The sequence below is a fragment of the Schistocerca americana genome, chromosome 7 (genome assembly GCF_021461395.2).
Source record: "Schistocerca americana isolate TAMUIC-IGC-003095 chromosome 7, iqSchAmer2.1, whole genome shotgun sequence".
Classification (NCBI taxonomy): Eukaryota; Metazoa; Arthropoda; class Insecta; order Orthoptera; family Acrididae; genus Schistocerca; species Schistocerca americana.
Window position 1 is genome coordinate 350270915 of NC_060125.1, and position 14090 is coordinate 350285004.

At 42.9% G+C, this 14090-nt stretch overlaps 1 protein-coding gene across 1 annotated transcript in view; it reads left to right on the top strand.

Moving 5' to 3' along the window:
* Window positions 1-12906, top strand: part of LOC124622173 (UDP-glucosyltransferase 2-like) — a 143914-nt gene extending 131008 nt beyond the window's left edge. The window contains exons 6-7 of the mRNA XM_047147817.1: window positions 3007-3226; window positions 11040-12906. Of these exons, the coding sequence (XP_047003773.1) occupies window positions 3007-3226; window positions 11040-11319 (500 nt within the window). The 3' untranslated portion in view covers window positions 11320-12906. The remainder of the gene's footprint in view (window positions 1-3006; window positions 3227-11039) is intronic.
* The last annotated feature ends 1184 nt before the right edge of the window (window positions 12907-14090 follow it).

The window sequence follows — 14090 nt, forward strand, 5'->3', positions numbered from 1 at the left end:
CTCGAATTTTCTCGCCGTCGTCATTTTGCGAGGTCTCGTATTGGGAAGCAGTAATACACTAAAACCAAAAAAGAAAAAGAAGACGCACCTCGAAGGAATTATCCGAATGGGAAATCGGTAGATGTGATACACATGTACAGATTACAGACAAACAAATGATTGCAGTTTCAGAAAAACTGGATAATTCATTCAAGAGAAAGAGCTTCACAAATTCGGCAAGTACGTAATGCACTGGTCCACCTCTGGCTATTACGCAAGCAGTTATTCGGCTTGTCATTGGTTGACAGAGTTGCTGGATATCGTCCTGAGGATATCGCGCAAAATTCTGTCCAAATGGTGCGTTAGATTGTCAAAATCCCTAGCTGGTTGGAGGGCCTTGCCCATAATGCTCCAAACGCTAACAGTTGGGGAGAGATCTACGACGTTGCTGGCCGAGGTAGGGTTTGGAAAGCATGAAGAGAAGCAGTAGAAACTCTCACTGTGTACGGGCGAGCGTTATCTTGCTGAAATGTTAGTCGAAGATGGCTTGCCACGAAGGGCAACAGAACTGGGCGTAGACTATCGTCGACTTACTGCTGTGTTGTAATCGTGCCACTGTGAAATGAAATGGCACCCCAGACCATCACTCCTGTTCTCGGACCGTATAGTCGACAACAGTCAGGTTGGTATCGCACTGCTGTCTGGGGCGTCTCCAGACACGTCTTCTCTGGTCATCGGGGCTCAGTTCGAAGTGGGACTCATCACTGAAGACAGTTCTATTCCAGCCAATAACACTCCAGCCCGACACCGCTGCAGACGGCCTGTTGGTGTACAGAGGTGAATGGTACACGGCTCAAGGGGTGCCGTGAGCTCAGCCCTCTTTCTGTGAGCCGTCTATTAATGGTTTTGTGGTCACTGAAGCACCAGTTGCACGTCGGATCGATGATAATGATGAATACGGGCTTTTGAGTGCCTGTCTGACAGTTCCTCTGTCCTCACCTTCTGACGTCTCTCTAGGTCGCCCGTTTCCTTCCTGACGCTGTGCTCGGCCATGGTTCACCTATTCCTGTCAATACCGTTGAATAGTGGCATCTCTCCTATTCAAATGACCAACAATTCACCGATTACTCCAGCCGACTTCTCTGAGCCCAACTACACACCCTCTCTCAGATGCTGACATCTGGGTACGTTGTTCACGCACCTGTCTGAGAGATATAGTTTTCGTCCAGCTGAGTACAGGGAATTAAATTCGTAAGGACTTTATGCCCTGCTATCGACATGTTTCCCATTTACTGTCCTTGCCAGCTGCGCGATGTAGTTGTGCTGCAACATCACACATTCATCCATTGGTCGACAAAGTTTGTAGTTTTGTATCATCCTTCGATATCTGTATGAATATCAGTTTGTGACCAATTTTTCTTTTTTGGTTTAGCATGTATGATTTTTACTTCTCCTGGAAAATATTCCCTTGGAATTTCAATAGTGAACCTCTCCGTGATACGCAACGCCATCTAGCTGGTTTGTCACGACCGCCATGATTTCGTATTCTGTGTCAATCTCTTCATTTCACAGTAACTCTTACGGCCAACATCCTCAGTTACTTGCTGCTTATATTCAAATCTTTGCCTTTGCTTACAATAAGTGCCCTGTACGGCCCTCTCTACTGCCCTGGAAGTTGTTCCCATATACTTCAACACTAGGGGAGCATCCAGTCCCTTTTCCGACACATTTCTTTCGTCGTCGATTCTGCGTAGAACCGCCAGATTTCATTATCCTATCAGTCCCCCTTAGTTCTCAGCATCCTTCACCACATTTCAAACGCTCTTATTCACTTTTTTTCCAGTTTTCTTACAGTCCATGAGTCACTTCGATATTTCCATATGTAGATTCTGTGGAATGTCAGAAATTGAGTGTGTTTTATTTGACGACGTGAGGGCAGACCTGGATCTCCCCCAGGACCTGCCCTTTATTTGAACTGTCAATGAGGTAAGTGCGGTTCGTACAACAGGTTTTGTGTGATGTCAGGATTTCTTCCCAAAATATTGGGTGTGCAATTTTTATGTGTCGCAGAGAGCCATTATTTCTAAGTAGTCACCCAGCCACAATCATCTGTCTCCTTGTTACTGTGTCTATACTGGTATATTACCCTAGTAATACTGCTGTATTTTGCCTGATATGTGGGTAGTCTTTTATAAATTTCACTACGCCACGGCTATATTTACAATACGCGTTTGGCGATACAGCTTGGTTTTAAATTTTATTGTTAGTTTTTAATAGATTTTTCACCACCTTGTCTCTACTTCTTTCAAGGAAGGGCGCTGATGACCGCGCCGTTTAGCGCCCTAAACCACTAATCATCACATCATTCTAGCACATTGGTGTATGTGGGATACTTGTATCTTCTTTTGGCGAGTAATGCGCTCCTTTCCTGTGCTAGTCTGATTCTTTTGTTATCCTTGTTTCGCCCCCATCCATTATATGACTTCCAAAGTTACAGAATCCCTTCATTTCATGTAGCAGATAGTCTCCAATTTCTACGCTATGTTTGTTGCTAATCCCATTTCGCAGTACATTATGCTTTGCTTGGATTAGACTGAATCGACAGTCTGTGCACAGTAGACCATTCATTCCTTTCAACAGGTCGTGAAATTCTCCCTCAGTGTCACAGGGGACTGCATTGTCATCAATGATACTTATCATTGATACCCTTTCACACGGAATCCTATTTCCACTCCTGAAGTTTTCTTTCATTTCCTTAACTGCTTCTTCGATATAGAAACTGAGCAGTAGAAGAGAAAGACAGCATCCACGCCCTATGTACTTTTTAATCCAAGAAATTCTCTTTGAGTCTTGTATTCTTATTGTAACATCTTGGTTCTTGTACTCGTTGCATGTGACCGGCCTTTCCCTTTAGAATATACCTATGTTTCTGAAGATGTCAAACAATTTGGACCACTCTGTATTGTGGAATGCTGTTTCCAGGAAAACAGTTGGTACTACCATTAACTATTGTTTATGTTCTTACAGCCCATCCAAACGTGCGGGTGTTCATCATGCAGGGAGGTCTGCAGAGCCTGAACGAGGCGACGTACCATGCTGTACCGCTTCTGGTTATGCCCTTCTTCTCTGATCAGGCGCACAACGCCGCCAAGATTAAGCAGGCCGAGATAGGCATCTGGCTCGAGTACAGTGAGGTCAGCAAGGAGACGGCTCTGCGAAACCTCAAATCATTGCTGAACGACAGCAAGTAAGTATGAAACAAGGCGTGACCTGTATAACCTCACACAAATGAGTCAGAGGTGTAGTGCACGCAGAATGCCGTGGCCGCTAGATGCGCAGTCGGCTGGGGAAGCATGGGGAGAGCGGCAGTGATGGGGGTTCGTCCAGAGCGTTGTAGGGGAAATGCTGAGCACTGGAGGGGAAGTGCCATTCTAAACTGAAGTCTACGCTCACATTTTTGTAAATATTAAGTGGAGCCCCTTCACCCCTACATTTGCATCGTGACCATTCAAAAAGATCTACTGTCATCTTTTCTTTTATTAGTATCTAAAAAGAATACCACCGAAATGCAGCGATCTATTTTCGCCTGCTTGTTAGCTATTTTTAATTTTCAGAAAAGTGTCACAAGTACCGAATTTTGAGTAAAACCTATACATTTCTGTAGTTGCCATGTCAAAATCTGCTTCTCTTGCCACACCACTGCAGAATTTACACAGTCTCACCTCACTAACTTGTTGTGCAGACACAATTGCGAGAGAACTCTGGAACCATGGTTTATTAAGCTTATTAAGTGAGGAACTGACGAAAAGTAAAGTCAGAAGCTTATAAAAAAGCACACCCTTGGTACAAAAAAAAGTGTAATGTCTTCACATACGTTGTTTCAGAACCCATAGCATTTCTCGGTCCACGAGCTATTGATGGCCCTTAAAAATTACATTCTTTCACCAAAAAAGTCTTCAGTTATTGGAATAACACGGTAGATAATGATGTTTTAGATAATAACGATATGGTGAAATACTATCTTTGTGTTCTATCATTTTTCAAAATCTCATTTCGATATATGAAATCGTTTACGAAATATGCGGAATTTTGTGGATATTTCACTCTGACCTTATCGCTGGTGAGGTGTGATCACAGATTACTGTTCTACATCAGATCAGTTTTCTCGAGACTGGTGATGGATATATACCTCTACCCAAGTCTAAAGAAAAATTCAATACGTTTGCTACATTTCATATGCAACAACATATTATGTAATATGCACAAAATGCAAAATCATAGCGACATCTATTTTTCAATGCACACTTTTCCAAATTTCGCGCAGTGTCTTACTTTCACGTAAATATGACAATAACTAGGACCATTAGCGAAATGAGGGGCGCAGGATCATGAATTTTTTTTACTGAATAGTTTCTGTAAAATCGTGCGAGAAAGATTGCACAGTGTGCATCTCGAGTCTGACACCCCTTCTGAACAAACTAATGAACTCATCCAGGGCTTTGGACGAAAACTGGTCATTGCACAACGGCCACCGTACCCTGCGTGAGCTATAGTTGTTGTGCTGAAAGAAGGGGGTTCCTGTTGCCTTCAAAAGCAAGCACCTGGGACAAAGGATTAGTCACCCCCGAGGCCCATGAAAATGGCAGGCCGCAGGGCGTACAACGCACCATGTGACACTGCAGGTCTTATGAGAGCCAGTAGCTGTCTGTGGCAGAGACCGAATAACTATTTCGGATGAGTTTAATAATTCTTGTCTGCACTTGTAAATGCTTGCAATTCTCGACAGCACACATCAAAGTTAAGACATTTAGGGGTACCTTTTCGTGACGTACTGATTTCCTGTGGACCATGCATGGAGCTGAGGATTCGTGAAGTATGGCAGACAAGGTGACTACTGTGGCATTACTATTTCATTGGTGGCCCGTATTTATCTGGACCCTGGTCACCCCAAGATGACGTCACACTTATAGCGTGTATCTCCACATTCTGCTTTTACAATGGCCTTGATTAGGAAAGGAAGAGAGTTCGAAAATTACTTCAGATACGTTATATACAGGCTAACTATAAAGTACATGAAACATTTTATGAAATCAGTTTAGGTAAAGGCTAAACATAACGTAACAAAAGGGACAGTACGTGAAATACAAAATCTCAAACTTTGTTTGAACAGGGTGCAAGGAAAGTTAGTTTGGAGGATGTCGACAGGGGCGCTATCGACCATAGTTGGTGAAAATGGCAGTGAACCAGAAGGAGAAAACATGTTGTGTGCTAGAATTTGCACTTTCCCAATCGGTAGTGAGTGTCACAGCACTTCTCCTGGCAAGTTTCATGTTCCATGCTGCATTGAACGGCACAGTGTACGCACCCTTCTTCTTCACTGAGAGAACTGAGAATGGTATCACCTATCTCAACATGCTGCAGTTGTGGTTCATGCCACAACTTGAAGCTGATAGCTGGGATTTAACTTTTCAGTATGATTGCGCCCCTCCACATTTCCCCAATTGTATACTAAATTACCTGAATCAGACATTGCCGTGATGTTAGAAAGGCCTTACTATGGCTGCTGACCCAACACTATTTGGGTAACCACTAGACTCACAGGACTTGATCTTTTGCGATTTTTTTCTTAAGGTGCACATCAAGGACAGTATTTATGTTTCAAAGACTTGCAACACCGCACCAAAGTAACTGTTCCTTTCGTCACTCGTGATATGCTGTGTCTAGTATGGGCAGAACTGGACTACCAAATAGACCAATTAGACGTGTCCCACATGACGAATGGTGGACACATACAGCATTTATGTACATTGTAAAAAAAAGCCGTTGAGACTTTATCGTTCACATATTATATCATATGTTACACTGCTATTGACCATTTATCTGCACTGAAGGGCCAAAGAAGCTGGTATAGGCATGCGTATTCAAATACAGAGATGTGTAAACAAGCAGAATACGGCGCTGCGGTCAACAACAATTATATAAGATGACAAGTGTCGGGCACAGTTGGTAGATCGGTTACTGCTGCTGCTGCACTGGCAGGTTATCAAGATTTAAATGAGTTTGAATGAGTTGTTATAGTCGGCTTACGAGCGATAGGACACAGCATCTCCGAGGTAGCGATGAAGTGGGGATTATCCCGTACGATCTTTCCAAGAGTGTACCTTAAATATCAGGAATCCGGTAAAACATCAGATCTCCGACATCGCTGCGGCCGGAAAAAGATCTTGCAAGAATGGGACCAACGGTGACTGAGGAGAACCGTTCAACGTGCCACAAGTGCTACCCTTTCGCAAATTGCTGCAGATTTCACTGCCAGGCCATCAACAAGTGTCAACGTGCGAACCATTCAACGAAACATCATTGATATGGGCTTTCGGAGCAGAAGGTCTACTCATGTACCCTTGATGACTGCACGACACGAAGCTTTACGTCTCGCCTGGGTCTGTCAACACCGACATTGGACTGTTGATATCTGGAAACATGTCTGGTTGGATGAGTCTCGTTTCACATTGTATCGAGCAGATGGACTTGTACGGGTATGGAGACAACCTTATGAATCCATCATGTACCCTGCATGTCAACAGGCGACTGTTCAAGCTGGTGGAGGCTCTGTAATGATGTGGGGCTGTGCAGTTGGAGTGATATGGGACCCCTGATAAGTCTAGATACTACCCTGATATGTGACACGTACGTAAGCATCCTGTCTGATCACCTACATCCATTCGTGTCCATTGTGCATTCGGACGGACTTGGGCACTTCCAGCGGGACGATGCGACACCCTACATGTCCAGAATTGCTACAGATTGGCCCCAGGAACACTGTTTTGAGTTTAAACAATTCCGCTGGCCACCGAACTCCCCAGACATGAACGTTATGGAGTATATCTGGGATGCCTTGCAACATGCTGTTCAGAAGAGATCTCCACCCCTTCTCACTCTTACAAATTTATTGACAGCCCTGCAAGATTCATGGTGTCAGTTCCCTCCAGCACTACTTCAGACATTAGTCGAGTCCATGCCATGTCACGTTGCGACACTTCTGCGTGCTCACGGGGGCGCTACACGATATTAGGCAGGTGTTCCAGTTTCTTTAGCTCTTCAGTGTATATCGATTCTTAGAAATGTTTCGTGGACTTTATAACTACCCTGTTAACTTGAAGCTATTTATTGGTGATTAGATACTGTAGAGCTATTAAACTGTGTTGTTGTCGTTTGTTACGTACCCCCCGCCCCTCCTTGACAAATAGTCACGGACATTTTCTAAGGGATTATTTTAAGATCGGGTGATTTAGCGAGACAGTCAAGGTGCAATAAGGAGCCTGAGTGTTTGTCAAACCAGGAACATCTGGGTGCAGGTCTCGAACATGGTTGTTGTCGTCTAGAAAGATGGGAGTGTCCACAGAATGCTTATCACGAAGCTGTAAAAGAAAAGGCAACACTTGGCCACCGAAAATGTCGACACAGACATCGTGGTTCATTTTCACGTTACCCTCAGTGTGTGGGCACTTGCCTTACATCATTTGAAGTGAGCTCGATTCCTCGGAAAGCCTATTTGTTCCATTAAAAGTTCTACTTCATCTCCCCAGATGAATATTCTTGAGCTCTTGAAGATGGCGTAAACCATTTTCAGTATTCGTTATTCTTTAACGAGATATTGCAAGAAGTATGAGACATCTTATGATCCGTGGCATCTGGAAGATAGCTTATTGACTTGAAACGTTGTAGTAACATCATGCGACCAGCATAAGTGATTTAACAGGAAATTGAAAAGTCAAATTAAGAAAAAATATTTTACAATATGCTGTGTCATATAAGAAATACTTTTGCATTATTAATTGTGTTACTACTAATTCCTTATGGTGACAATGTAAAATACTAACTTTGGTGTGGACATGAATCAGCTTTCTGTTTTTTTATGTAGTTGTTAATAGCAAGTTGAATACTTAAATGGTTTCAGTTCTCTTACCTTTTTAAATCTGATGGTTTCATTAATCACACTAGGCTGCAGAGTGAGCAATTCATTCTAGAATGAAAAGTTATATTCGTATGGCGAAAAAAGCACCCTGACAGCTGTAATGGGCTGGGTGCAACTGTTTCGCACTTCTACCATAGTCAGTCACATAACATCATTTCGTTCTCATATCTGTGGCAAAGCCTCAGTGTTGCCGTAGCTCTATAGATGGTTATTGTTTTCAGCTTTGGAAGCTCCAGCTACCATTTGCGTTGTCAGCTGTTGAGGTTCTTGTTTCGCCTTACGAAGTGACCTGCCCTTCATCAGAGACAGGCTGTGTGTTGCACATGTGGTTTTGATTGGCTAATATTCATGATGTTATAAGAAAAGCAGATTAGTCGCTCGTTTGTCTTAAAAGTTTTCATGAGTTATTTGATTAGAGGCGTCATGTGTTTTGGTGCATGAGAAGAACTGGATTGTGCCCAGTTCTCAGTTGCAAGTTAGATAAGGAAAAAACTCCATAAAATTGTGTGTAACACGGAATTACTATGAGACAGAAACTTTGAGATTATACAGTGCAACCTTGGAAAAAAATGGAAGATTCAAATTGAAAAGTAATTTCACTCTAGGTTTGTAAAGCAGCTTTTCCAAGAACTGTTGAAGAGAGCGTCCACAAAAAGAGATTGACTGCTTCCTAAACATTTCTGCATTCCATCTTTCAGTATATCTCAAGTGTGTGGGACCTGTACCAAACAGGACTAACAGGAATGCTAACCAAATCTTATAAGTGACTTATTCAAGTTAAGTCTGTTAATGCATTGTGGACGAGGGACAGCGGCTGGTCAAATATTAAACAAAGAAATTCGCCAAACAGCTTTGCAAACTGAGAAATTATTTTACTTTATTTTCGCTACCCGTTTCGGAAATTCAACATGCCATCTTCAGTATGCCAATATCAATAATTTTTGAGAGATGCATATGAGGTCTGAAGACGGCATATTGAATTGCCGAGAATGGTAGCGAAAATGAAGTAAAATAACTTCTCAACTTTCATGGCTATTTGGCGAATTTCTTTATTATATATCCAAGTTGATATGGACTCGGTATCACAGTGCAACTTAGCATTTTTCACATTAACACATCATTGCCACAGGTGAAAAAAGCTATAAATGAAAATGGAAACATCACGCCATCAATGCAGAATTGAACAAAGGCTTTTCAGTTAGAATGCCAGTACGTATCAACTGAGCCACATTAATTGACATGTACTGACTGGACATACCGGGTTTGTGTAAAAAGTATGGGAAAAGTTTGTGAAAACTATTTTATTTGAGATATTGCTACAATACCTCAAAATTCTTCGAAGTACAGGCTTTGAGCGTCAACACACTTTTACCAGCGGCTTTTCCATGACTCAGAGGTCCCAGGTCCCATAGTAGGCGGATTCTGGAAGGTTGTTAAGGGTACATGTGGAAGCTTCTTTTATGGCACTTAGAGTCCTATGGTGGGGTCCTTCTAGGGAGGACGTCTTTTGGGAATTGAAAATAGTCTGCTGGTACCAAGATGGGACTGTAAGTGCGTTGGGGAATCGTCATGATGCCACTTATCGTTGGGTAGTCGGTGACTTTGGAGCAGATGTGGCTGGGTGCGTTGTCATGATGCAATTCCTAATTTCCATCTATGACTGGCCTCACGCAGCCGACCCTTCTCTTCAGTCTTCTTAGCACTTCTAGGGAAAAAAGCACCATTCTCTGTCCACCCCACACGTACAAATTCAGTATCGAAGAAAACGATGGGGATGACTTTCACTCAGAATTTTCTCATTTGATCCTTTTTTAGACAAGATGATGCTGCAGTGTATCATTCAGAACTTCGTCATTTTGTTTCCGGCTTGTATTCGGATATCCAACTTCCATGCCTCTTGATTAAATTGTCCAAAAAGTGGATCTTCTTCAATGCATTGGAGAAGATCGTCACTAGCAGACACTCGCTTCTGCTTTTGATCGTCCACCAAGACCTTGAGGACAAGTTTAGCGCAGATCTTCCGGATCGCCAAATCTTCAGTAATAATGCTGTGCACTGTCGTCTTATTAGTACCAGTTGCATCTGTGACCACGCAAATACTTAAGCCGCTCTGACTCTAGCCTTCAATGTGGTTCTTGACTTCAACGTCCGTCCAGTGTGGGGATCGTCTTTCACACATCAAATGGATCAAATGGCTATAAACCCTATGGGACTTAACATCTGAGGTCATCAGTCCCATAGACTTAGAACTACTTAAACCTAACCAACGTAAGAACATCACACACATTCATGCCCGAGGAAGGATTCGAACCTGCGACCGTAGCAGCAGCGTGGTTCCAGACTGAAGCGCCTAGAACGGTTCGGCCACAGCGGCCAGCGTCTTTCACACTCTCTCGGCCATCTTTCAAGAGTTGAAGCCACTTAAAAACTGCAGTTTGTGACGTGCTTTCATCCTTGAACACTTGGCGAATCATGGCCAAAGTCTCCGTACCCGATTTCCCCAGTCCAGTACAAAATTTGATAGTGTACCGCTGTTCTATCATTCGCTGCAATTTGCGCTTGCACCGACCGAGTCACTCGACAGGCTTCCACCAATAACACATTCTTGCCTGAACGAATGCTCACCAGTGTCTGGCGCTTCGCTCGTGTTGAAGATCACATCCCCCACCATCGAGCATGCACGGTGTAAGCACTCTGCGTCGTACAGTCGCATCAATAAAAATTTGTTACCGATTCTTTCTATACAGACTCTGTACATGTATAGTCATTTACTAATGCGGAAATTATTATTACTTCTTATAGACTTCACATAAGCCACGAGCAAGAATTTAGCAGGTTCTCTTTTATTAAGGAAGAAAAGGCAGTAATAGCTTACAGATGTGCAAAGGAAGTGACACTTGAAGATATAACGAGCTTTTACTTTACTTCGTCTGACGGAATTAGCTACCTCCTCATAGGATCACGATACCCTGACATCTGTAGGAGTCTTCTGTAGACCAGGGTCCACAGCCTGTCTCTACTGAAATGTTACTAGTGCAGTGTATCTGAATGTTCTCGTTCTGAGTATGCAGTGTCATTGTTGCAGGTACAGGGAGAACATGAAGCGTGTGTCGGGCATATTCAGGGAGCACAAGTCAGACTCCGTGGAGCGTGCCGTCTGGTGGATCGAGTACGTGATGCGCCACCGGGGGGCGCCCCACTTGCGTAGTGCAGCTCTCGACCTGTACTGGTGGCAACTGCTGCTGCTCGACGTCATCGGATTCATCGTTCTCATCGCCATCTGTGCCTCTGCTGTCCTCTGTCTGCTTGTGTGGAAGCTGTCCGCCTTATTGACCTACAGTAGGGCCAAGATTAAAGCACAGTAGAGTAACTGTGAGAATGAGAAAGCTGTGATAGCTCTCCTGCACAGGAGAGTGTAATAGTTGATCCAGTGGATGAGAGATTGCTTAGCATTTGTATTAAACAGCTTCAGTGCAGTGCAGTAGCATAGCTTATCATGTCTCGCAGGGACTGCTGGGGCAATCCTCATCATGCACATGGACTATAGTTGAACTAAAATAATTTTTTGATCATGTTGAATGGTAGAAGACAGTTGCCAGCCAATTATCGGCCATTCTTAATCACAGTGAGATCACTGTGTTACCTTTTTTGTGTGAAGGTAGTCGTTATGTAATAATTATCACTTTAAGGAAACAGAGCTACAAGTTAGTTTTTAGTTTATTTCTAGGTACATGCCCACAATATGGTACATATTGAAATCCCACATCACAGTACTGTGACAAACTGCAAGAGAAGCAACAGCAAAGCGACACAACCCATCAATGAAGTGTAGTATTGTGCAGTAATTTGTTTTCCGCATTTGAATAGGTACAACACTGCAACAACTGTTGCTGAGATGCTGGAAGGTAACAATCAACCATCAAATGACAAGTAGGTATGTATTACAAACTCTTCCAGTGTGATCAAACAACCCTCAGTGATGAGAAACAATGTGGCAAAACATCTCTCTGTGAAGAACTGGAGATCAAAGGAGAAGCGGACATCCTGGTGCTCAGATGCTGGCATATTTTAGTGGGAGCGATAGTGGAAAATGTGATGATCAGTTATGGATCAATTTTTAGTACAGTGCACGATGTTTTGAATTTAATAATGGCTGTCACCCACTAGTTAACATGACTGATCAATCACACTCATACCAAATGATTGGAAAACTAAGGCAGCAGCAGAAGTTTTGCAGCTCTGTAAGGCCAATTCTTTAGCCACTTGTTCTGCACCAGCAAAATACATGAAGGGTCAAGCATCATTGGGAAAAGTGATGCTGTATGCTTTTTGGGAGCACCATGGCATGGTGCTAACAGATTATGCTCAAAAGGTACAAACTGTCACAGGAGAACACTACCAAAATCTCCTGACAACGTTTGTGAGAGGCTGTCAATATGAAGTATTGTGGAAAGTTGTCCAAAGCCCTACCTCATTCTGCAGAGAAAACTGACATGTTGCTTCTTTGGGCTATCAAATTTTGCCTTAACCTCCTACATGCTCATGAATGCCACAGAATGGTTCCTCCCTGTTTCCTCAGATGATGAAACCATTTGTAGGTAGGTGTTTCCAGAATGATGAGTTGATGATGTTTGGGGTAGCACTTTTCCTGACAGCTAAATGTAGATTTCTACCAACCAAGGTCTCTGAAATGGCATCTATAATTGGGAAACATTTGTCACACTGAAGAGTAGTTATGTAGAAGACTATCACCACTGTCAAGGTTTGTGTTCACAAGTACATTGTTTCTAAGTGACAGCTAAAACTTTATACCCCTCATACATACAGGCCAAGCATTGTAAAGCATGGATGGCTGCAAGCTGGCAACACTGTACCTCACCCCCACCTCCACCCATTTCACATCACTGCATTCTCAGCACTCATAGTTTTTTATTTGAGCTAGGGCATGGAGAGTGGAGATGGGCTAACACGTCATCATTAATCTTTGTTTCATAATGTAGGTGGCTTATATTACTAACAGACAAAACGAAAATAGAGTGTACCTACATTCTTGTGAAGCATCATGAAATGCCCCATTACTCATTTCTGAATAAAACAATACATAATAAAGATAACACTCAACAGAAGAAGAAACAGCAATCATGATGGCTACTATAACATCACTGCACACTATATCGTCTGATAATTAAGGTTGGGGATGCTTGGAAGCAAGTCAGTACTAGCCTGAAATCATCAGACATGCGATTTCTCATCTCCTGCAGCCCCCACAAGAAGTGAGAGGTTATCATACTGTACACTCATTGTATTGTGCAGCACACATTTTTCTTATGCGCAAGTGGTATAAGTGAGTCAGGTACTGATTGGTAACATAGATTTGTTTCCTACAGATTACTGTAATGCTGATATTCTTTCACCAAAGAGTTCTCAAGAGTTCACACATGAACACCCCTATGCAATAACTTCATGACAAATTATCTTACAGTGAGACAGATTGTAACAATAAATGTGTTTTCAGACAATTTTGTTTCAATGCAGAAATTCTTACAAGACCTTATATACTGTCCAGTCACATTAATATGACTACCTGCCAGAATCCTGAGTATCCACTCTTTGCAGTCCAGACTGCTGTGAGATGTGTACTCAGATGAGATCCCACGGCATGAATAGCCTGATCAAGATGTCCCCCAGATTCTGAATTGGGTTTAAATCCAGGGAGTTTGCTGGCCAGAGGAATATGGTACTCTCATTCTAGTGCTCGTCAAACCACACATGTACACTGCAAGCTGTGTGGCACACTGCATTGTCCCTCTGGTAGCTGCCATCATGCCGAGGAAAAACAAACTGCATGTAGGAGTGGACATGGTCTGCAAGGGTAGTTGCATACTTACATTGATCCAATGTAGCTTCCAGAATGACAAGATCACCCAGAGAATGCAAAATAGCCCCTTGGTTCATGTGGGCACTCAGTTGGTCAACATTGCACTTCTATTCACCCATATACATATCTGCAGCTGTTGCTCACCACTGTCATATATGACACATCGTGCACCACAGATGCCTCAGCATCAGTTTTGGATAGTGCCATTTTGCCTTGCATGGTATACTTCAGCTACAGCAGCACGCAAACCTATCACAG